Below are 23,717 nucleotides of genomic sequence, written 5' to 3'. Positions count from 1 at the left end.
TCTTATGGCCCGGGGGTCGGGGACTGCTGTCCTAAAAGATTTAGAGAATTTAGAGAAGAGCAGTGGGCCAAACTCCCAGCTGAGATGAGACAAGAAATGTCTTACCACTTGCCAACAAGGCTTTCTCCAACTACTAGGCCATGTTTGGTTGGGATTAAATTTTAACTTTAAAAAGAAAAAAAAAAAAAGCTGAAATTGTGTTTTTTCTGGAGTTTTGGTTGATATTCTATCTCTGTCCCTTAAAATGAAACCACCATAAAACCTTTCATGTCTTTGTAAGTGAGCAAACATACAAATTCAGCAGGGGATCAAATAATGATTTTCCCCCAGTGTATGCTTTACTATTGTACTCGACAAGCTTCCTCATCAAACTTGTCACACTTGACCCCCTATAGCAGGGTGCTTGAAAATGACACCAGAACACATTAGAGGCTCTCACCGCTGTGTTTTATTACATGATTATTTTGGCACGAACATTTACCCACCAGAGTGGAAGCTACACCCCTGAGGCTCATCCACTAAATGGAACATTTACCCACATTTGGCAGTTTGCTGGGTGCTAATTTGAACTCTGGATGTCAGAACTTATGAAATAAAAGAGCAGTAAACATGTTTAAATGCTGCAAATCACTGTAGAGTAAAACTGTTATTGCCTGTATGGCAGTACTGTAATACTGTGCATGTGCATATACTTAGCAGACAGAAACAGTGAAAGCAAGTTTTTTCCCCCTCAGATATTTTCAGGGTGAGCCCTCTGAACTGGCAGGCTACTACTTCCAATACAGCAGTTTTCCTTAAAATGAAGGACTGAGGCTGTGTTTCGTGTCCACGCTCCACTCACATTTACGCAAACAGACAAATGCATGTACGCTGATTTTAGACATCCCAGCTAAAGGAATCTGGATGCATTCATCGAAAAAACTGTAGTAAATACTGCAGTGTGTGTAGTTGTGTTATTGTACATACAGTGACCCCCTGCAGGACGCCTCCTGATTAATGTCTCGAGTCAGTGAAGCGAGACCAGTCCAGGACAGGTATGACACTTCATTTAGAGAACATCACTGCTACCTTCCTTCATTTATCTCACCTTCTGTCGGGTGTCTGTGTGTGTCTGTATGTGTGTGTATGTGTGTGTTCTCACACTCATTTCTTTCCCCAACATCCATTTCAGTATCTAGTTTACTGTCTCTGCTTAATCTAGCTTCTGAAAAACAAGATGACAAAATGAACACAGAAGAGCATTTGTGTGAATTTCCTTTGTGTGACTGTAATTTTTTACAGTGTGAGCGCATGCATGTGTGCGCGTGTGTGTCTGTATGTGTGTTGCTATTCATAGTCACGAAAAGGTCTCATCTTGAAGACACTGGCTGACCCATCCAAATAGCAGATTACCAGGTACACACACATTCAAAGCTGAAAAGTCAATCTGATCTCTTGGCAGCCCACCACTTTTAAAAACAGCATTCACACTGTTGGTGACTGATGGACTTCAATTTTCTCTTCCCCTGTTCATTTCACCGCCTCTCAGCAGGAGCCTGGATATTAGGCTGTGAACAACCAGGAGAGAGAGAAAAGGACGGCTGTTCGAGCTGAAGCAGACTGAGAAGCTAAAGAAGGAGAGAGGACATAAACTGTCAGGGGTACACTGAAATTGCACAAGGAGACAAACGAGAAGAGCGGGGGACGAGGAGCTAAAGAGCAGAGGGGAAGCCAAAGTCATAAATAAGCATCGGGCCTTCTGAAATGTTTAAATGTCATCACTCAGGAAGTCAGATTTGTTTTTATTTTACATTAAAATGTGACCCCACTTGGGGAAGGTTGAGAAAGTTTGATGACTTCCACATTGTAAACAACTGCTTTTTCACCCATAAAGTTGCCATCCAGACCTAAATAAAATCTAGAGTTTACTCTACGAGCTGCTTCAGCAATTGACATTTCAGCTCAGGAGGGACAAACAAACCGATGCAGTGAGCTATACCAGCAAGTTTATGGCCATCCTGCTCCTTCAATAATCCAGCTTTCTGCAAAATAAAATGTTCTCTCCTGCTCCCATGTTTCCAGGAATCTTTCAGCTCAGCGATGGACGCTGGGACTGAATAATGGCGATGTCAGAAAACCTACAACTGGGGTACAAAAAAGTTTATTTTTTAAATTCAAAGGCTGACTTTGTTTACTGAGAAGTTTAAAATGAAAAGTGACACGCAGAATTGATTTGGTTGAGGGGGAAGCTTTGATTATCATGTCAGTAATAGCTTTCATTAGCAAGTGAAAACAGGCCTCACATCCTCTATGAATATCCGACGGCAAAAAATGATTCATTTCCCCAAAACTGAACTCATTTCCGGACTATTAAAAATCATTTTTTCAATGTCAGAAAACCTCAAACATTAATTCCCACCCAGGCAAACCTCTCTGGAAATTATTTCATTACATTAGGGGCGATCGTGGCTCAAGAGTTGGGAGTTCGCCTTGTAATCGGAAGGTTGCTGGTTCGAGCCCCGGCTTGGACAGTCTTGGTTGTTGTGTCCTTGGACAAGACACTTCACCCGTTGCCTACTGGTGGTGGTCAGAGGGCCCGGTGGCGCCAGTGTCCGGCAGCCTCGCCTCTGTCAGTGCGCCCCAGGGTGGCTGTGGCTACAATGTAGCTGCCATCACCAGTGTGTGAATGTGTGCGTGAATGGGTGGATGACTGGATATGTAAAGCGCTTTGGGGTCCTTAGGGACTAGTAAAGCGCTATATAAATACAGGCCATTTTACCATTTACATTTCAACAAAGAGATGGTGATGGCGGAGGTAGAAAAAGCCTTGATGTTACAGCGTTCAATGAAAAACACATGATCAAAACAAAGAGATTAAAAAACGTTTTACACATATTATGTGTCTAACAATAGTAAATGTCAGCGCTGCCCCAATTAAAATGATTAACGGTGCATTTTTCTGAACATTTCCTCTACCTAATTATTATTTTCACCTCCCCAGTTGGTGCCTTTTTTTGCTTCTTGAAGGTCAGTGGTAGAGGTAAGAGACTGTCACAAAATACAGGAATACTCCACTGAGGTGCATATTTTTAAAAGGGCTGCATATAAACCGAATTCCAAACATGTTTGGATTTCACATGAAAAATAAATATAACCAGACTTTAATGACTGGCAAATCTCATAAATCCATATTGTATTCACAATAGAACCTGTTGGATCCGTTACCAAATAACCAGTAATCAGTTGAAAAATGTTTGTCCAGCTGTTTCTTTTAACTTTTCCAGCCTTTTGTTGCACCCTTACAGCTTTTGTTTGATTTATCGCCACCATCAAATTCAATATGAGGTAATATTTGTCTTAATATTTGTCGATTATGTTCAATCGTGAATAAAATATAGCTTTATTTTTCACAGCATCCCAACTTTTTTAGAGCTGGGGGTGTATATGACTAAAAAATGCTCGTAAAATACTGACATATTCTGCATGTCTTAATCAGGAAATTCAACAATCAGTATAAAAAAACTGGATTAAAAAAATGAGACTCAAATTATACATCAAGTTCTTAATCTTCTTTAAAAAAAACAGGCAGAGTTAAAACGCATCAGAAAAGTCAAAGATGGACATAAAGAAGGACAGGTGGAGACAGATAATCTTACCTGATGCAGAGCTGTAAGGCCGTCTTCATTGCAGAGGTCTGGACTCACATTGTTCCTCAGCAGGTAACGAACTGTTGGCAAAGTGAAGAAAAGGAATATCAATAAAGCTGAACGTTGCACATACACTTCCAGGATGTCTTCGAGTGCTTTGAAAAACTGCACTTCCTTTTATAAATTTATCCCCTTGCTTTCGCATAATTAAAGTCCATTTTGTGGCTGAGAATTGAAAGATCTTTTCGTTTCTTTCGCCGCTTGTGAGGCACGTGTGTTGCGTGGTTATTTGGCTGTTTGGAGAATAAACAAATTAACAGATCCAGGTTAAAAGCACGACAACACCCTATATACCTTAATTCCTTTTAATTGCTGAAGAGGCTGCAGGTGCACTTCAACTTAACCTTTTAGTTAAGGGGACATCACCAATCAATCTACAATCCATTAATCCTGCAGTATAATCGTGATGCATCTCTGCAGGGACAATCTCTCAAATTATCAGCCCAGCCAGGATGTTACTCAACTGACCTTGGAAATACAGAGGAATGGGCGAAGGGTGAGGTGGGGATTGTTGTGACGGAAGATGGTGATGATGTAACAATGCCTGGGATTACACAGTTAGTCTTCCCAGACAGATAAAACTGCCACAATTCACAACATATCAAGTGCCAGCTGTCTGATTGCTAAACCTGCCGGCCTGAACAGGAAGTGGCACGTAGGGCTCCTCTGAGTGTCATAATTACTCCTGCTTTTTTTTTTTTTTTTTTTTTTGGGGGGGGGGGGTATGGCTGTCATCTTCCCAGACAAAAGACACCTCGTGAGTGGTTGAATCAGATTATGATGCTGAACGCTGAGAGAGAGACATGAGATGGTAATTATCACATCATGGCTCTGTACACACTGACATCACACAGCATGTGCACGTTTCACAATAATCTTTGTACAGCTGTCTACCTAAATCAGGCTTCACTTTCTCTATAAAGACTATTTTAAAATCACATTTTCCTTTTTCTCATTTGACAAATTTTGATGTGAATGCTCAGATGTGCATTTTTGTTCTGTAACAACTGATCTTGGCCACTAAAAATGTAACAACAATTTCCACAGATGTTTAAAAAATAAATAATGTGTCATGAATTCAAGCACTTTACACAACAAGATGCCAATCACTCATATTCAGGAATGCAATTATCCTTTTAAACATCAAAGTAATTACACCGATTGGCAGAATTATCCGTCTCACACGGTAACATTTATCTGCCATGCTGACAACTGTAACATTGTTTGCTCCACATCTGGTCATCTAATGGGGAGAGATACCCAGTATCTTACCACAGAAAATGTCAATCAATACTGAGCAGGTCCATTGTCCTTTACTATATAACCTCTGATTTAGATTCAACTCTAGTAAAGTAATTAATAAAGAACAGTCTGTGTGTTCTGTGAGAGGAGAAGAAAAAACTTAATCAACCAACCAACCAATCAATAAACCCGTCATCTCAAACTGTAAAGTGTATTGTTGGGGGTACAGAGTACTAATTGAAACCTGCCTAGCTGAATGTATCGACATTTTGTCAATATTTCACTTCTCTGCTCATTATAACATCAATATGCGGTTTAGATTGTGCCATCTTTTCTTTATTTTGAGCACGAGTATATTTCAGCTCCTTTCAAGAACCTTTTGCATGAAAAAAACGAGCAGCAGATGAAAAGCAGGGTCTTCGGGAGGAGCTGTGCCTGGCATCTTTTGGCAGAAATCTTCTGAAAGTTAAGAACAGCTCGAGCTCCCAGGCGAACGCCCATGATATGACCTGCATTTTTTTGTGACAGCTAATAAAGAGCAGGGAGGCAGAGTGCGCTACAGAGGGAGGTCACGATAAGAAGCTGAATACAAATGGAAGTGGAAGGTTCAGTATTTAAGCACACTGGCTGAGTTGTTTCCTCTATGTGGGGGTTTAATTGAAGCACTGCTTAAAAATAATGGCAGATTGTCATAATGGAAGAACACTGTGTTCTGAGTAAAATGTGGCTCAGGGAGTCCTTTTTCCATAATAAAATAGAATGATTAAAGTGCAGCCATTATCAACCTATTTCTATTACACAGCTTCCTAAAACCTGCATTGATTAGACCTCAGTTAAGCTTTTGATATTCACCCACACCACAGCAGTATAACTGTTATATGTTACTTTGAACACTTTTGGCATCGTCACAGTACGTCTACAACTTGAGTTGCTCTTAAAACCCAAAGACGCTGAACCAAACCAGAGACGCACTTGTGCAAAATCTAAGAGAGGAAATAATGATGAGTGCTCAGAGAACTGAACCAAGGTTATACAGTGCAAGCTCAGTCTGACTGCATCCCATAAACGCCATAAACACTTCCTTCGTTTTCTTCCATTTTCCTCCCCAGTGACATGGGTGGGAAAATATAATTGCTCTGCATTAATATTTTATTGGGTGGCCACAAGTTAGTAATGCATTAGGAGAAGATAAGTGAGTGTTGGCTAGACATTACAGTAGCAACTGACAAAGAGATGCACATGTATGACTATCAAATGTAATAAAGCTAAGACTGTGTGGTTGATGGTGAGTGAAGTACTTCTGCTTTTATCTCCAAGTCCTTAATTTAGCACTTGTAAAAAATAAATAACTAAATAACAATAATAATTTGCATATATTGGAAATTTCTGGGGGTGACCATGAGTGCTTAGAAAAACTTGGCAGATCTACGAATCCATGCTAACAACAGCTCACAGGGAAATGAAATCATTATCCAGCTTCCCAGTTTTGGTTCTCCAATCCAGGCTTTTTAGGAGGTTCTATATATAGTCTAACAACATGTGTTATTATATACACGCATAACATTTACTTCACAATGAGTTAAAGCAAAAACCTGCTTATTGCCTTTTAATAAGGCTCAGGAAACTCACAAGTAAATGGTGACTACAAGATGTAGAATGTTATTTACTGACCGCGCTAAACATTGCTCAGCAATAAATTTGAAAAATGTTGTGAGGTGGAATCGACAGCTTTGTTCATAAATACAGTTTTGTTTACTCTGAAAGTCTGTGCCTAGAGACTGAAGGCTAATATATATGTCAGACTAAAGCTTTATGGAGATTAGCACATTAGCGATAAGGTGAGTGGTGCAATCGTCTGGCAACAAGCGTGACAAACATTGCGGGATATTATGATGCGTCGCAAAAATAAGATCAATCCAAATCAAATGTATCTATGCTTCATGCATGGAGCTCGTCCAGTGTGCAGTAAACAACAGATTCAGTGTCATGTAGCCACAATTGAGTTATCATGTGCCCACACCTTACCAGCTTGTGGCCATGAGTTATTGATCTTTTCCCACCTATGTTGCCATGGGGGCTCTGTAATTTGCAGCCCTGTGTTGTTACAGTGTACAACCGGATTGTAAACACGAAGCCTCAGAGGAACTATGGGACTAACATCACTTTGCAGCTGCATCCTCTGTTATTTTCTTATAATGAGAGAGGGATTGTGTTTTCCTGGATTTCAAAATATAAAGGTCCTTCATTTGGCTAGGTGCGCAGACTATAGCTGAATATAAATTGCATCCATCAAGCACACAAAGTTAAAAAAAATGGCCCCCGTTCCAGGCAATTTCTTTATATTAAGGAGATGAAATGTCTGATGTCAAATGGAGTACCTCAATATGTGTCTAGTCATATTAGAGTCTCTGAGGATTCAGTGTGATCGACCACAGCAGAGAATAACAGCCCCCTCGTAGCTAAATATTTCTGCTAAGTAACAAATCAAGCACCGACTGAATGCCGACACATGCCACTGTCTCTTCTAATTTCAGACTGAGTTTAAATTGCCACTAAGGCAATCAAAGACAAAAACTATCTATTAAAATAATTCGATTATTTGAGAATCTTACGACGAACTCACTTTAATATCTCTATTTTGGTCATAGGACGTCTGAAAGAAAGCAAAATATAAAGACAGATGAAGATATAAACGCATTCAGGATAGAACCCTCATCCACTTTATTTACACGTTCCTGATTCTTATTTTACAAATTAAATTGTCTGTATGGGGAAGAGAGGGCTGCCTACACAACACCCACCTCCTCCTGTCTGCATGCCAAAGGGCCCTTGAGCAAGAAAGTGAACCCAAAGTTGTTCGGGATGGTAGACGAGTACCTTGCATGAAAGCTCAGTTGCCAGTGCTATGTGAGAGTATGTGTGAGCCAAAATGTGTAAAGCACTTTGTGAACGACTAAAAGGGGAAAAAAGGCACAATACAAGTCCATTTCCCTTTTTCACTACACCCACGAGTTACCGACCGAGTGTGATGAGTGCAAAGCTGTAATGAGAGGACTTCAGGAGGTCATGAAAGAATATTGATTTTTTTTTCCCCAAAGTAGTTATTCCCCTTCTCTTACATGCAGGGATGCTAGAGTTCAGCTGCAATCTAGTCCCAAAGTACAGCTGGGAGGTGCTCAGCATTTTCTACAAGGAAATACTCACAGATTTGGTATAACCAGCCTTCTGGTTGAATATGGCCATTACATGTTTAGGCAAGAGGTGTGACCCAATACTTTTGTTCATATAGTACATTTCATATTCATAAGGTAAAAAGGTTTCATTTCACAGAATATTTGTTGGAGCCACGTGCCTCTCATGCAGCTTTGCATCACAGACGAACACACTAACCAGATCACAGGCTTAAGGTCCCACGGTACCACTGTTTGCACACACATTAATGGCATGTGTGTAAGCCAATAAATCAGCCCCGTCTTTACAAACTACATTAACTGGCCGTTCATTTCCTATTAATGGAAATCAGAATACATTTACCTCCTCAGGCAAGTCTCAAATATGTTATTCTACCGATATGTTGAGCAACAACTATCACTCTTCACCGACCCCGCTATTAATCTCCCTCAATCTCATTCTGCTGTAAATACTACTTCACCAGATACTTGTTGAATTCATGCCGTGGCGTGCTGAAGTTGTCCTGGCAGCCCCACATCTTTTTAATCTTTAATTTCTTTAATAAGTTAATTAAACATTTGTCCACCTATACCTCCATCTATAGGTGTGTAAAAACAATTACACCTTACCGATGCCCATGAGAAATGATTGTGAGCATGTCATTTCTCCTTCACTTTTTTATTTGCAGGTTATCCTCTGCATTAACATACTGTCGACACACACATTGTCTTTCTCATTGTCTAAGTCTGGAAAAGCAATCAGAAGGTGCCAGTTTTATAATAGTGTTTGTCGGCAGCAGAAGTCTGATAGCTGTGGAAATTATACATTTTATAAATATGTGAAAATCCACAAATGCGCATGCAGACAGCGCAGACACACTCAGACACATCAGACAGCGTAATGTGCCATTGGTTTTTAGGCTGAACTGCATCGATGCAAAATTGCTCTGTCTGTGACAGGGTGAATATGCTTTGGAGTTATGATGTGCGACGATAAGAGAGGTGTGAAAAATAAAACGTCAGACAACAATGGATGCAATCCACTAGAGGAGTGTTGTCACTTAATATTTATGAACCATGCTATTGGTATTTTATTTCAGCTATCATTTAATGTGTATTTTATATTGTTGTGTCTGGCCTGTCTGACTCGATTTGTGTTAGAATTCATTAAATTGCTCATGAAATTCAGATTCTTTACAATTTATGCAAACTGTAGTTTTAATAAAGCATATAAAGGGCAGAGAGTGTATAAAGTATAGGACCATAGACCTTCTAAAAATCAGAGACAGACACAACAACAAACAGAAATGTCTCAACAAACAGGAGCATATTTTATTTTCTCGTTGAGCGTGTCCACACTTTAGGTAGCACAACATGCAGCTGTAGTTTAAAAGAAATGAATCAAATTTTCTACATTTTATTTGCATCAATATTGTTTTGTGTATATGTGACTTAGTGATGCTGTTGTGACTGACTCGTCTCATTTCAAATAAAATTCCACTGAGGTCAAATCTCCGTGACGTGATTTGCAATAACGAGAGACTTCAAAATAAACCCCCTACCAGCTGAAAGATCGATCGCTGAAACACTTTTAAAATAAAAAACCACAGAAAGCAAACATTATCATCAAAAAACCCACAACAAATAACACCCTTTTAGCAACATAAACTAATTACCATACTGTAATTAACAGATAACTTTGTGAGCATTTTAGCTGTCACAGGGGACTAAAAACGAATAACACCAAAACCTCATAACTTTATCTCTATAATTAAAATTATAAGCTCTGTTAAAAAGTCAATTAGCAGCTTTAGTAAGCTTCAACAAAAAACAAAACAAAAACAAAAACCAACAGGTTTTTAACTGAACTGCTTGACTTACTTTCCAAGTTCACTTTTTAGTTAACTTGCGTCTCCTGTGTCTAATTGTCAGAAAACATTGTAGCAGTTTAAAGGACCTGAATGTTACTGAATGTATCCATTTTCTTAACCACTTATCCAGCCAGTGTCGTGACCCCTGAACAGATCACCAGTCGATCACAGATTTAACAGAGACAGATTAACCCTCGTGCAAATACTCAAAGACGTGAGTCGACTGTGCTTGAAAAAAGAAAGTTCAGCAGTTAGGTCACGTCTCTCCTGAAAAAAAGATCTCAATCACAATAAGACTTTTACCTGGATAAATGAAGGAAAGCTGGCTTTTATTCAAAAATCTCACACTCGGATCGACGTTTTCTGTCTGAAAGAAGTTGCAATAATCTAACTATACAGGCAGATCTTTCTCTTATTTCTAGAAAGAACCACATCATCATTTCCATATACCAATCAGCTGGCCTTATAATGCTGAACATACAAGAGCACGAGTGATAAAAACTGGAACACTGAGATGGCTGCTCTACTTTTGATCAGCAGCACATGGACTTATCTCACTGATGGCACAGCCGTTTTATGACAAAGGGAAAGGGGAATTTCAGAAGATACCTGACATATAAACCGTAGAGTGAGGGCATAAGGGGTAAAATGCAGTCATAAGTTATACAGACAGATTCTGGAGTACCAAAAGATTCACAGGAGGGAAAGAAAAGCGCAGAAAGTAAAATTGAGTTGGCGACAACCCATGAATGTGATTCCTATCAGTCTGTACCAGTACCCTGTGGGACGGAGCAAACACACAAACAGAAAAATTTTTAAAAAGCAATCCATTACATGCAGGAATCACCATGGCAATTATCTGCATACCGCACAATCCACTAACACAAATCCCATGCACGTCTTCCTGGGTGGGTCCCATAAATTCCCACTGAGGGAGTAGACGGAGTTGGACGAGATGCTTCCCCCAAGATAAAAGATACATCAACAAATAACGGTGCAGGAACAGAAACCCACCCTTCCTTCCGGTTATCATCAAGTACAGTGTGTGTGTGTGTGTGTGTGTGTGTGTGTGTGTGTGTGTGTGTGTGTGTGTGTGTGTGTGTGTATGCATGAGTTGGAGATGGAAGAAAATCCTACACCAGTTATTTAGGTCCCAACTTTCCTGAACACAGATTATTGATAAGAAGATATTTCCACACAAAGACGCGTGCTCTGAATTAAACTATGAGATATCTACAGGACCAAAAAGGACTCTATAGCTTTCCAAGTCTTCTCTTATTAGAGCTATAACTCCTCTTTACTGCCTAAAGCTAGCAAAATAACATTTTGAAGGAGTAGTTCCAGTAGGTGATTTCGGGATGATAATAATGCACTGATAATAATACACAGCAAGTCAGCAAAGATCACAAGGCTCACTGGTCTACAGGAGATGGAATAAATGAGCCGGCTACGCCTGAACTAAAGCCCTAAGTACTCCACTGTGCATAATACACATACATATTACCGCCGTGCCTGTTCAAAAACACCGGCCAACACCTTCTGATGATAAAGGCTCACGCAGGACTTCAACATTAGCATACCATTGCAAAGGGTGAGCGCAAACCATCATATGAGGACTGCTCATGCAAACAAATTCTCACTCAATGCTCGAATTCCTTCCACAGCAATACACCCACTAAGTGTAAGGTGGCCACACACATAGAACCAGACTCCTTCCTTTAGAGGAGGGCTTTCATGATATGAAAATAGCACAGTGGTGTAAACAAACTGGTAAGCAGTGGTAAGCAACCAGTTCACTTACCACTGCTACTATCTGCAATGATATGTGAATTAACAACATAACATCTATATTTATTTTTTATGTATCATGGTTATTATAAATACATGGTAGTCACCCTTAGTTTATAGTTAAAAATCGACTTTATAGACAAAACTATTGGGCCACACCTCTTCAGTTATTTTTTCATTCCCATCGTCACAGGTGTATAAAGCCAAGCACCTGGCCATGCACTTCGGCTTTACAAACATTTGTGAAAGCTAAAGCTTGTTTTTCACTGAGCTCACTGACTTCAAGTGTGATGCTGTAAAAGGACGTCACCATTGCAACAAGTCAGCTTGGATAAGCTGTACATGTGGAAACAATTAAGAACCATGGCAACAGAGAGGGGTCTCACAGAGTGGGTGCACAGTGCATATAAGTGGCAACACTCTGCTGGACTCAATGACAGCAGCACTCCAAAACCTCATCTGGAATTAACATCAGCACAAAATCTGTGCACCAGGAGCTTCGTAGCATGGGTTTCAATGTCAGAGCAGTTCCTGTAGGTGTAGAGTATAGTGTGCAATACGTTATACTGTATGTGACATTACATGATACTGATATTTAATTGTTTAAAATCAAAGTTATTATCAATAAACAGTTACTTTTTGAGGCGTTTCTTCAATTATTCTTTTCAAACAAAGAACATATTTCACAGATCAGAGTCTTGGGCGGATATCTGTGAAATTGGGGTTATCACTAAAGAATACCTCTCAAGGACCTTTCACTTTAACATCATCATAAGATCCACATTTGTAGTTTTCTTAAGAAGTCTTAGGTGGATTTCCATGACGTTCAGACCTGGCAGGTGTGCCACAGGATGGACTGTATGGTAAATTTGGTGCAAGACGTTTTGAACAAATAAAGCAAAACTAGTAAGTGTGCAATTTTTTTTATGGCTGGTTAGCGAATCAACGTGCTAAAATGTGTTTGCACTGTTATTGTGAACATTTCACTAAGGTGATTAAAGCATTTAGCAACAGGTCTACCACGGGGTGCTTTCACAGAGCTGCCAACAGAGCGGACAGTTGGTGCTGTTTCAATAATAGTCAAAGTAATGCAGAAAGTCGACTGACAGAAAAACAACTGTTAACATTTAACAAATATCAGAAAAAGACTGGTGCACGGGTTTCCCTTAGTCATATATAATTTGAAAACTGAAACATTTTGAACCGTTGATCAGATAAAAGAAGAGATTTTTGATGACAACTTGAGCTCTGAAACTTTATTTGCCACTTTTAAAAGTCATGTTTCACAACTGATAGACCAGTAATTCATAAAATACTTGGAAAAAATGTCCAGTTCATTCTTCTTCTTCGTCAATTATCCTGTAGAAAACCTCTTTTTCAACACAGACCTATTTAAAACTGCACAGTTTACAGCACCAACTGTACAGTTTTCCAATACAGCAGCATATTTCAGTTTTACATTTGCAGCTGTATTGAAATTTTTTGTGTTTGTTAAAGCAATAAATGGCTACCTTTAAACATTCATGCAAAAACAAGCAGTCATTTCTAAACACTGTGTGGAGTTTTGAGATTAAATTTTAAATACATGTCTCTACACCAGGTTTGTGCACTTTCATCTGAATATACAGAGTTCTCATTGATCATTTCATTGCATGCTGAATCTACTGAACAGCCTTCCCCCTTAATGCAGCTATACAGATGTAGATCATTCTGGGTTCATTTTAAGACCCTACTTGTTTCAGTTCACAAAACTCTGTAGATCACTGCTAAGTTAACAGATGCACAGATGCTCTTATCTTTTATTTTAATGTCTTTCAAAGAACAAAAGAAGAACAGTTATTAGAATGGATATTCTTACTTTAAGGGTTTATCTGATGATCCTGACTGCCACCAATCCAGTCAGTCTGGTCATATCTCACACCCATTGCTCACTGATAAGAGGGAATCACCAGTAAAGTGAGGATCGAGTAAAGACTGTGGTATGAGAGAGCCTGCTTGAGGTTCAGGTCTGAGATTATTCCTCATGGACAATTGATTTTCTTTCCAGTGTGTCCCTTTTTATATTAAAGAGACAAATATTTGTTGTGCTGCAATAATAGCTGCCACAGTATCTCTTAAACCACACTGATACCTATTAGAGTGCTTTATCCAATATACCCACCATCTCACAGCCCTTTATAAACCCTCTAAAACTGTGATATGAGGGGAAGCCGGTTCTAATATATAAAATGCTAGGCTGGTATTTCTGTAAAACATTATAAAATGATTCAGATTAAATACCATGAGGGGGTTCTTGAAGCTCCATTAACAAAAAATGACATTTTTCCAAAAAAATTTAAAATGAACAAAATGTATTTTTTGCTATTTCCTTAAAAAAAAAATAATGGATGGGAAACTTCTCAGATTTTTTTAAGGAAGTAGCATCCAGTAATGCGGGCCACTTCCCCATTTCCACTTCACATTTCCCATGCAAAATAAGCATATCCCCTGCCCCCTCCCAAAAAAGCTTAACTTTGACATTTTTTGCCTCTTCCTGCACTGATTTAGACGAGTAATCCTAATCAAACACATAGCCAAACCAAATATGTAAGCACTTATGCCCAGCTTGATTTTCTTTTAAATAAAAAAATAACAAAATAAATCAAATGAAATAAATAAATTACAACCATCCATCTGAATAACCAACCACCAAAACAACCATCTTCAGTTATCTTAACATATGTATACAAACAACTTAGAATCGATACACTCGCTATAAACAATTTATGATTTCACTACTTGTATGTGAAACATCGCTTCTAGTGATGAACCCAGAGAATTGTGAAATGTTACAGCTGCCTCGAGTTTCACTCTACTCTCTGTAAACATCTTCGAGCTAGGCTTTAAGTTTTCATCTCAGCGGTTTATTTCATCCCGTCGTTGTTGAAATCACTCACAATCTCATATGTAACACAAACGTACATTTCTTTACGTGGGTCTGCCACCAGTTTCAGGATGCAGTTCAAAATTCATCATCACATTGAGAGCTTTTCATTTTTTTAGGCAGTAGCCATGACAAAAAAAGAATCAGAAGAAGAAAAAATAAATACTGCAGCCCTTTATCACGGGCCAAAATCTGATGTCGGGTCTGTTTTTTTGTTCTTCACTCCAGGCTCAAGTCAAAAGGAGATTATCTTTTGAAGGATGTAGCTGCTAAACTTTGGAACTTTCTCTCCCTGGACTAAGATATGTGGGCGCCTTAAAAAGCGGCCGAATGATTAGACTGGATTTTGTTTGATACAATGTTTTCTATACTTTTGCATTTCGGCCCTTTATTCGTTTGCAAATGTGTTTTAACTTAAACGTAAAAGGTGAAATATAAATACACATTCAGGCGTGCTTTACATTCCATTCATCTGACAACTTTAAGTGATTATTTTAAAACATTGGAAAACGTTTCACTATGTTTTAAGACAACTGAGACTGAATAGTACATTATGAGACAAACACCAATATCATGGCTGTGCATGTCACTGTGGCCCGGGTCTGAATGGTGTTATTTAAAAAGATCAATAAAGTTAGTTATAGCATGTATCATGCATCACGCCTGAAAGGGGCTTTACTTAGTAAGTTGTGTAGTTTTTTTCAGATCTTCAGTTTACTGTTTTGATTCGCTCACCTCAGCTGTGCTGCTGCATTTCAGTGAAAAGGCTCAAAGAACCCATTTATAAGCCGAGCTGCAAATTATGGATACAAAAAGTCAGGACATATCAGATGAACGTAGTGGAGCATTCATCAGCTAATGTGACTACGGCTTCTCAGCTAATGTGCATCTTGATGAATCATTTTCAGTTGAATTAACAGAAAACATGAAAACATTTCAAGTCATGATAAACATTAGCTAACTGCTAAAAAGCTGCAATTACGCGGTGTCTTTTGGAGCATTTTAGAGATCGGCTGATAAGCTACGTTAGGCTTTTGCAACCACCCCATTTCAATCATTTCTTTGCTGCATTAAAATGAGAATGGAAAAAGGGGCTGATGCATTGCACATGCTCACCAGAGTGAATCATTTCTTACAAATTAGATATTTTTTATCTTAATGCAACCAAATAGCCCCAAACGATGTCAGTGCAGCAAATGAACAGTTACTTTCCAAACACAGGCATTCAGGCAGCCAGGTAGCCGTTTCTGTCTTCCTGTCAGCTGTGCAGAAAAGTAGGCCACTCTGCACGTCCATAAGTAGCAGCTAAATGACATTGGTTTTACTAGGACGTTAGGAAAGAAGATCATTAATATAATTAGCATTCCGCTGTGTGTTATAATTATCCTCCACATGATGAGCTATAAAGCGACTTTAATTGTATGTTACGCTGCCTTAACAGATGTAGTTAGATAGCACCGCGGGGAAAGCAACAGAAAGACCAAACAAACTGTGGATTGGGATGCAGAAGGTGCTCGCAGGGTCTCGGTGAGCAAACTAAAGCTGGAGCAGAATAAACAGATCATTCTCCACTGACCTCAAGTTTTGGTTTTGGAAACACTGCACTGAATGCACTCAAAAGCTGAACAAACACAGGCATGCGATAATGTGATTAACAGACAAATCCTTCAGGTGGTCCACTAACATGATGAACTTAGAATTTAATCCCACTCCCATCCTGTGGTTAGCAAATGTTAGCTGGAGCTATAAAAAATTGCTAACATCAGCAGACAATCACAGCACTGATGTTTAAACAGTGTAACATCTTCACATTCTTATTTTGAAGAATTAGCATGCTCTTTGAGTTACATTTTGGAAATGAAAGCACCAAATGACAAGTTAATGGTTTCGCCAAAACCAGTGGTATACGTCGATGTATACGTCAAGTATTGCTGTTCTCTATCACACACTTCCTGTCTTTTTCTCCACCATCCTTGTCAGGAATAAAGGCCTTAAAAATTTTTAAAAGCTGGAGGAGGGGAAGCTGTGTTATTCTATAACAGATCTACAGGTATGTGGGCCAAAGTAGAGGATTAAACTACGATAATCATAATAATCGCTTTCTCCGTGAGAGCTCATATGATGTACCGAGAAAACCAACCAAACGAGGCTTCATCGTGAGTCACATCACATCCAGTGCAGAGACAGATGGGAGAGAGGCACAATCATTTAAAAAGCTTCCAGAACATTTCAACTGATCCCCCTCTCCAGATAGATCCCCAACCTCAAGCCAAGCTGCCCTAAACCACCACATTGGTAGCAACTGCTACTCAGTTCTACTCAACCATTCCTGCAAACACACTGACATAACTGAGAAAAATTCTACACGTGGAGGTCACAAATTCATATGATAAACATGCGACGGTCTGATGACTTTATGACACACACAAGAAAAGAAAAAAATCTACACGCACTAATTGTAATTGTCACTCGCTCTGTTTTTTATCCATAGCTGCTGTGCTTTCCCTAGACATTGTTTAAAGTTTATTCATAACACTTCACATGTGCCATTCCTTAAACTGACACTTCCCAGCTCCACTTTCTCTCGAGCAGGAGAGGATGGATGACCTACAAAGACGTTCACTCCCTCGTGCACTCGTCTAAACATTTTCTTAGCCTACACAAGATTGTCCAAAATGAGATACGGTCTCATTACTGGTTTCATTTTAACACAGACTTCAGTCATGCAGATGAGTTATCAATAACTTAACGGCTTCCCAGCCTTATGGATGAGACTTAATTATCGGTTTGCATCATCAACCTTTTAATTTCTCATTCCTCCACCTCTTTTCATAAGGGTGGCGCCCACAAACATCTAACTAGCCTGGAAATGAACTGAGTGGTTCAAATGCCAACTTTTTACTACAAGAAAAGAATTAGTCAATTCTCAAGAGTTGATTTTACTTCCAATGTTACACTTGGCACTTGCCGATTATTGTTCCACTGAGGATATCTGAGGCTTCTTCTCTGTATTGATTGGCACATCCTCAGGCTGTAAACAGCTGCAGCGGTTGCCATTTACTCATCGCAGCTCAGCTCCATTTCTCCTGTTTGGATTTATGGCTTCGGTAATACCTCATATAGACGGCATGACGGTGGGCTGTGTTCCTTGAAACCTTTCAAAATGTATTTAGCTTAATTTTTAAAAACGTGAAATACTGTCTAGATTCAAAAACACATCAGGCTTTACCTTCTGCATGGATAACATCCTCTGACTTTCAGCACGTGCAATTAAGAAGCTACTCAAGATGTTTCTGGGATTTAACATTATCGGTCTAAGTGTTGTTAATGTGGCTGCCCCTTTTTGATTTGTTGCGGTCTAATCCTTGTTGGATAATCCAGAATCCTATTGAAGGATTTATGGTGGGGGCCTGTTTACTCACTGTGAAGGTGGGCATGTGGAGAGACAACCTAAGATATTATGAGGTGGCTTAGAAGAAGCGAGGGAGCAGCGGGATGCTGAACAAGCACTCGGGGGATTGGCAACGGTGGATCAACCTCGATCCACATTGATGCTTAAACGCCTTCAGCGAGCCACCGTGCAGGCAGGTGGGCTTCAATCACAGCCACTGATAAGATGCAATCCTGCTGCTGGATTTATTTGGAGCTCTGTTCCAATTTCACCATTTAGGATCCTAAAATGTTTATTTTCCCTATTTTTCTTCCAGCTGTGCTTCCTGTTATCTCCTGGTATATTTCCATTAAGATGGCTTCAGCAAATACAATACCAGCAGTGCTATTCCAACTCTTTAATATCAGACTAAAATATTCTGATCTGACAACACTATCACTCAACAGCACATGTGCACTTTCCAAACCTGTAACACCGTGGCTATGATGAAACAGCAGTTCATCTGATCATTAACACAAATATCTAATCAGCCAAGTCAATGCCTGCAGGCTTGCAGACGTGGTCAAGACGACCTGCTGAAGACCAAACCGAGCATCCGAATATGACAGGAAGGTAATTTAAGTGACTTTGAACGTGGCGTGATTGCTGATGCCAAACAGGCTGGTCTGAGAATTTCCAAAACTGCTGATCTACTGGGATTTTGCACACACCCATCTGTGTGTTTACAGAGAAAAGGTCTGAAAAAAAGAGAAAATATCCAGTGAACGGCAGTCGTGGAAATGCTTTGTTGATGTCAGACGAGAGGAGAATTGTTCAGAGGAGAGCGCTTTGAGCTAAGAGGAAAGCAACAGCAATTCTAATCACCGGTTGTTACAACCAAGGCAGAAGAGCAAAAAGTTGAAGCAGGTGGGCGACGGCAGCAAAAGACCACACCAGCTTAACAACAGGAAACTGGGGGCACAATTTGCACAGGCTCACAACGATTGGACAAAAGAAGAATAGAAAACATCTCCTGGTGTGACGAGTCTCAATTTCTGCTGCGACATTCAGATGGTACCATCAGAATTTTGTGTAAACAACATGAAACCATCCAGCCCGTCTTCTATCAGCAGTTCAGCCTGGTGCCGGTGGTGTGATGGGGTGGGGGATATTTTCTTGGCACACCTTGTGCCCCTTAGCATCGTTTAAATGCCACAGCCGAGCTGAGTATTGTTGCTGACCATGTCCATCGCTCTATGAACACAGTGTGCACATCTTTTGATGGCTGCATCCGGCAGCATAACATACTATGTCAAAAAAAAAAAGAAAAAAAACTCTCATCACATCAAAGTAGTTTCTTGAACATGACAAGTACTACACTCAAATGGCCAAAGTGGCAGAGGAGATTGATGTACAGCTGACAAATCTACAGCAACTGTGTGATGCCATCATGTCAATGTGAACCAAAATCTCTGAGGAATGTTTTCCAGCACATTGATGGATCTATGCCGCAAAGAATTACAGCAGTTCTGAAGCCAAAACTAGGTATTAGCCAGGTGTACCTAAAAAAGTGGCCTGTGAGCTTTTCCTTTCAATAAATCTCAAACGTGTGTTGTCTACGGTTTAGTCCACCCACGCCAGATGTACTTAAGGTCAAGTTAACCTAGTTGCCACAACCACATCCGACGGCCTCTTGCATGCTATGCCACGGAGCTGCAGCAGTGATGATGCAAAATTTGTGCCTTTGCAGCTGAGTAGCTTGGGGCCAAGGCTGCGTGGCCCTCTCTGCCTGCCTCAGTTACCATGGAAATAAGAGTTAACTTGAGAGTTGGGGATCTCCCGAGAGAATTGACTGATGTGAAAGAGGGAAGAGGAGGGAGATCTTAGCGAGCCCATTGGCAGCCTACCGCTTAATAACCACGGTTCAGTTAAGATGTGCCTAAAATAGGAAAGAACAATGATGTAATATGTAATTCCACGTATAATAATTTAATTTTGCATGCAAGTTTGCAAAAAGGTGCACACATGAGAAAGAAATCCAAGTGAACAGAAGAGAAGCGTGCTGTAGTGAAAGTAACAGGCACAATGTAGCAGAGGTACTCAGTGGTCAGTTCCAATCAATAACCCTTTGTTGTTGTGCAGCAGTTACACAGTGTCCGAACACGAGACCAAACAAGCCAAAATTCAGATAATTCCTCGCTCCAGTGCATCCTTCCCTTCTGACTGGACCAATTCCTGACACCATATCACAGACGTTCATCCTCAGCACAGCCTCATTGATGTGTCCAGCACCATAATGTTGTTCCTACTTCTGCATCAAGCATTGTGAATTCCAAATTATGTCACATGACCAAGATGATTCAGCCCCCCCTGCCCGAAAGCTTCGCCCAGGCTGAGGCACATGAACAGAGAGGAGACAGCAGTGCCACTGTTGCTGCTCTCCCTAGCACACAATGCCCGAGGAGCTCCGTCTGACGAGTCGAAGAAGACAAATCCAAGGGAAAGAGAAAGACAAGGGCAGCAAAAGATAATGACAACGATAAGAGAAAGATCAGAGTTTTGTTAACCTGCAGGTAGCCTGAGAAACCACCCTAACCACAAAAGGCCAACCAGGAAAGAAAAGGAGGAGGAAAATACATCCAAAATTTCAACACTCCTGCAGTTCAGATGTTAAAAAAAGAAAAAAGAAATTCAGCTTTTTAGAATCCACTGAAGTCAGGCGAATGAAACTAGTCCTCCTAATCACAGGAGCATTTGATAGATGCCACCCTCGCAAGGCTACGCCTCATTGTCGCAGCTCTGCTCGTAGCAATGAAATGCCAGATCCCACTTGAGTAATCAACCACTCCAATGTCACATAAAATCAACGATTATGAGGATGAAGAGGCAAAAAGGAAGGGGGGTGGGGGGGGATGCAAAGAGCCAATGGTGAAAGAGCCTTGATTTAGCCTCGAGTAAAGTAGCATATTTTCAAAGATGCAGGGATAGTTTAAAAAAAAAACACAAAAAAAAAAAAACCTCGTCTCAGTCAATGAATAAATGAACAAAGCATAAAAGTGCCATATGGACCTTTATGATGCAGATTAGATGAAGTGAATGCAGAAGTTTTGCTTGACAGATTTAACCGTGTGATGACTAATTAAAAGTCTCACAGCGCAGCCAACACCGTTCTATTGCATCAAGATGAATTATTATCCTTTAGGACTGTAACTTTAAAGCAAACACAAAGTGACTGTTTCATAATAAGGCTTCCAATCTACCAAACTGATCAAAGAGTCCACCTAATATAAAATCATAAAACAGAAAATAGACAGAAGTTAGCAGTAATTATTTTTCTGTCCACTAAATAAGCAAATATTAGACACAAATATCGCACAACAGAGACACTTATTCACAGATTTTCACATTATTGGTTACAATGAAGCAACTCAAGCATATCAAACAGACGTCAGGACAGAGCAGTAACTGTTGAGGGATACATGCAACGCCCGTGTCCTAACAGACCGCTCACCCTTTTAGTGACCTGTGTTTCAGCACATGATGCACCACACCGGCTGACCGGCTTACTCCACAGATGTCACAGGTCATCCCCGGCTTAACTGAACATGTGAGTAAACAACCTCATGTTCTGGGTTAGTAGTTAGTCCTGAGTAGAAAAACAAAAGAGCCAAAATTTTCCTTTTTCTTTTTTAAGTAGAGTTTGTGTTTAACATCAAATATCACAGATCCTTACTATTAAATAAAAAGAAATCCAGGGGGGGAAAAGAACAAGCAAATCCAGGACACATTAAAGTCTACATGCCTCTAATGGACGGCTAAATAGCTTGTCATATCACTGGTCTTATATCACACCTAGTGGTTTATAAAGCATTTGAAAGCAGGGATAGGTAATAAGCCTCGGGCAGCTTTTAGTGGCTGGTAAAAAAGTTCATCCTTTTATGTCTGTGAGAGCAAATCATCAGAAGTTTACCAATTCTCTTTCGTCTTGGCCCGACATTATCACGGCAATCTAACACAGAGCAGTGACATTAATCTCACAGAGTGACCTACATCATCACTGCACATTTATTTTTTCATGGCACGACCTGTGAGCAGTTCCCCTTCATCTGCTCAGCTCATTACCCTTTCATCTTGACGAAAATACACGTTAATGACACCATCTGATGATCAGAGTTAGTCTGGCTAGTCTGGAGGTTATTTTTATTCCCTCGCACTATAATAACTTTTTTGATTGTTTTTTTTTTCTTTCTAAAGAAAGTGACACGAAGTAGATTCATCCACTGTGTGTGATCATGAGCATCCATGCAGTGAGGCAACAAAAGGCAAAACAGTCAGTCCATTTAACCCACAAGACACCGAGCTGCTTTCAAGAGTAGAGTTATTTATGGTAAATAGTGGCAGGAGACTGAAATTAATGCGACCATGTGCAATCAGGTTTTCTTTAAAAGAGTTGCGTCATAGACAGCGACCAGGTTTGTGATCATTTGCAGTCCATTACCATCTTCAAGCAACTTTGTCGCATCAAGATGGTGACAGAAATGCAATAAGACGAGTCAGTCTGTTATCAGTCTTCTATCGAATGTGGTCCAGTCTAGCTGCTTGGTAACCTGTGTGTGTGATTATATAGGAATATAACCAGAATACAACCAGTATTGACTGGCAACCAGTCAAGTCTATTGAATAATCATTTACGAACCTTCGTCCAGCTGTCTGACCACATCCGGTTGAAGTTGGACTGCAACCGTTTGGAGACAGGTTGCTAAAGTGGTCAACCGGTGGTTGAGGATCTTACACTCTTAACCTCTAAGCAATCACTAGGCACCAAGCCATCCTATTAACATCAGATATTTTTAGATCCATTTCTACTCTAGTGTCACTGAGTCATATGGCAGATATTCTTAATTAAATGTGACTAATTATGGTTTTCAATCATTTTCATGGCAAAAGAGTTTACAAAAACCCAAACTGTATCATATAAGTTGTGCAGAAACACTCGAGGCTTCTGCAGCGGTAAATCCCACTACATAAAATCTGTTTAGCCACGGTTCACTCCAAGACAATGCAGTGATTAGAAGAGGAAAAATGCAAATACAATCAAAGCCTATAATAAAAACTAAAGAGCCATGCTGGCCATTTGCTCCTGCTGTCTGAAATGCCTTTACATTGCGATGTGTTCATCTAATATTTTGAATCCAAGCACTGTGCTGCCAAAAGTCATTCAACCACCTTAAATCATTTAGAACAGATTTATTTTCTAAAAGCAGAAGTTCACTGGATGTGAAAATCCAACACAAAGCTTCTTTTAACCATCTGGGCTCTTCAATTTCTTATGTGCTCCGATAGAAAGAGTTGGTTGGTGTGTGAAACCAGATGTAGAGATGAACCAGTGTGTAGTTTATTTTTTATCTATAGGAGGAACAAAGAATGAGAGAAAGCTGGAAACAGTGAACTGAGGAGTGTGATAGAAAGAGACTGAACAGATTACTGTTAAAGGTCACTCTTCTTTTGACAAGCGGTGACATCTGATGTGAAGCATTTATGTGTGTGCTGCCTTTTTTTTTTTTTTTTTATTTAATGGCACTCTATTGCTGCCATATGCCTGGGAGCAGCTAAGCCTGGCCGAGGCCTCTGAGGGGAAGGCCTTATGAGTCTAATAAGACAGCAGAA

General features: G+C 39.9%; 1 protein-coding gene across 3 annotated transcripts in view; it reads right to left on the bottom strand.

The window, feature by feature from the left end:
- Positions 1–23,717, bottom strand: part of ppp1r16b (protein phosphatase 1, regulatory subunit 16B) — a 100,636-nt gene that overhangs the window by 39,907 nt on the left and 37,012 nt on the right. For all 3 annotated transcript variants that reach the window (XM_004547674.5, XM_004547675.4, XM_004547676.5), the window contains exon 3: positions 3,636–3,706. In XM_004547674.5, coding sequence (XP_004547731.3) covers positions 3,636–3,706 — 71 coding nt within the window. The remainder of the gene's footprint in view (positions 1–3,635; positions 3,707–23,717) is intronic.

Source organism: Maylandia zebra, linkage group LG5, assembly GCF_041146795.1.
Source record: "Maylandia zebra isolate NMK-2024a linkage group LG5, Mzebra_GT3a, whole genome shotgun sequence".
Classification (NCBI taxonomy): Eukaryota; Metazoa; Chordata; class Actinopteri; order Cichliformes; family Cichlidae; genus Maylandia; species Maylandia zebra.
Note: the sequence above shows the minus strand (reverse complement) of the source record. Positions and strands in the feature narration are given on the sequence as shown.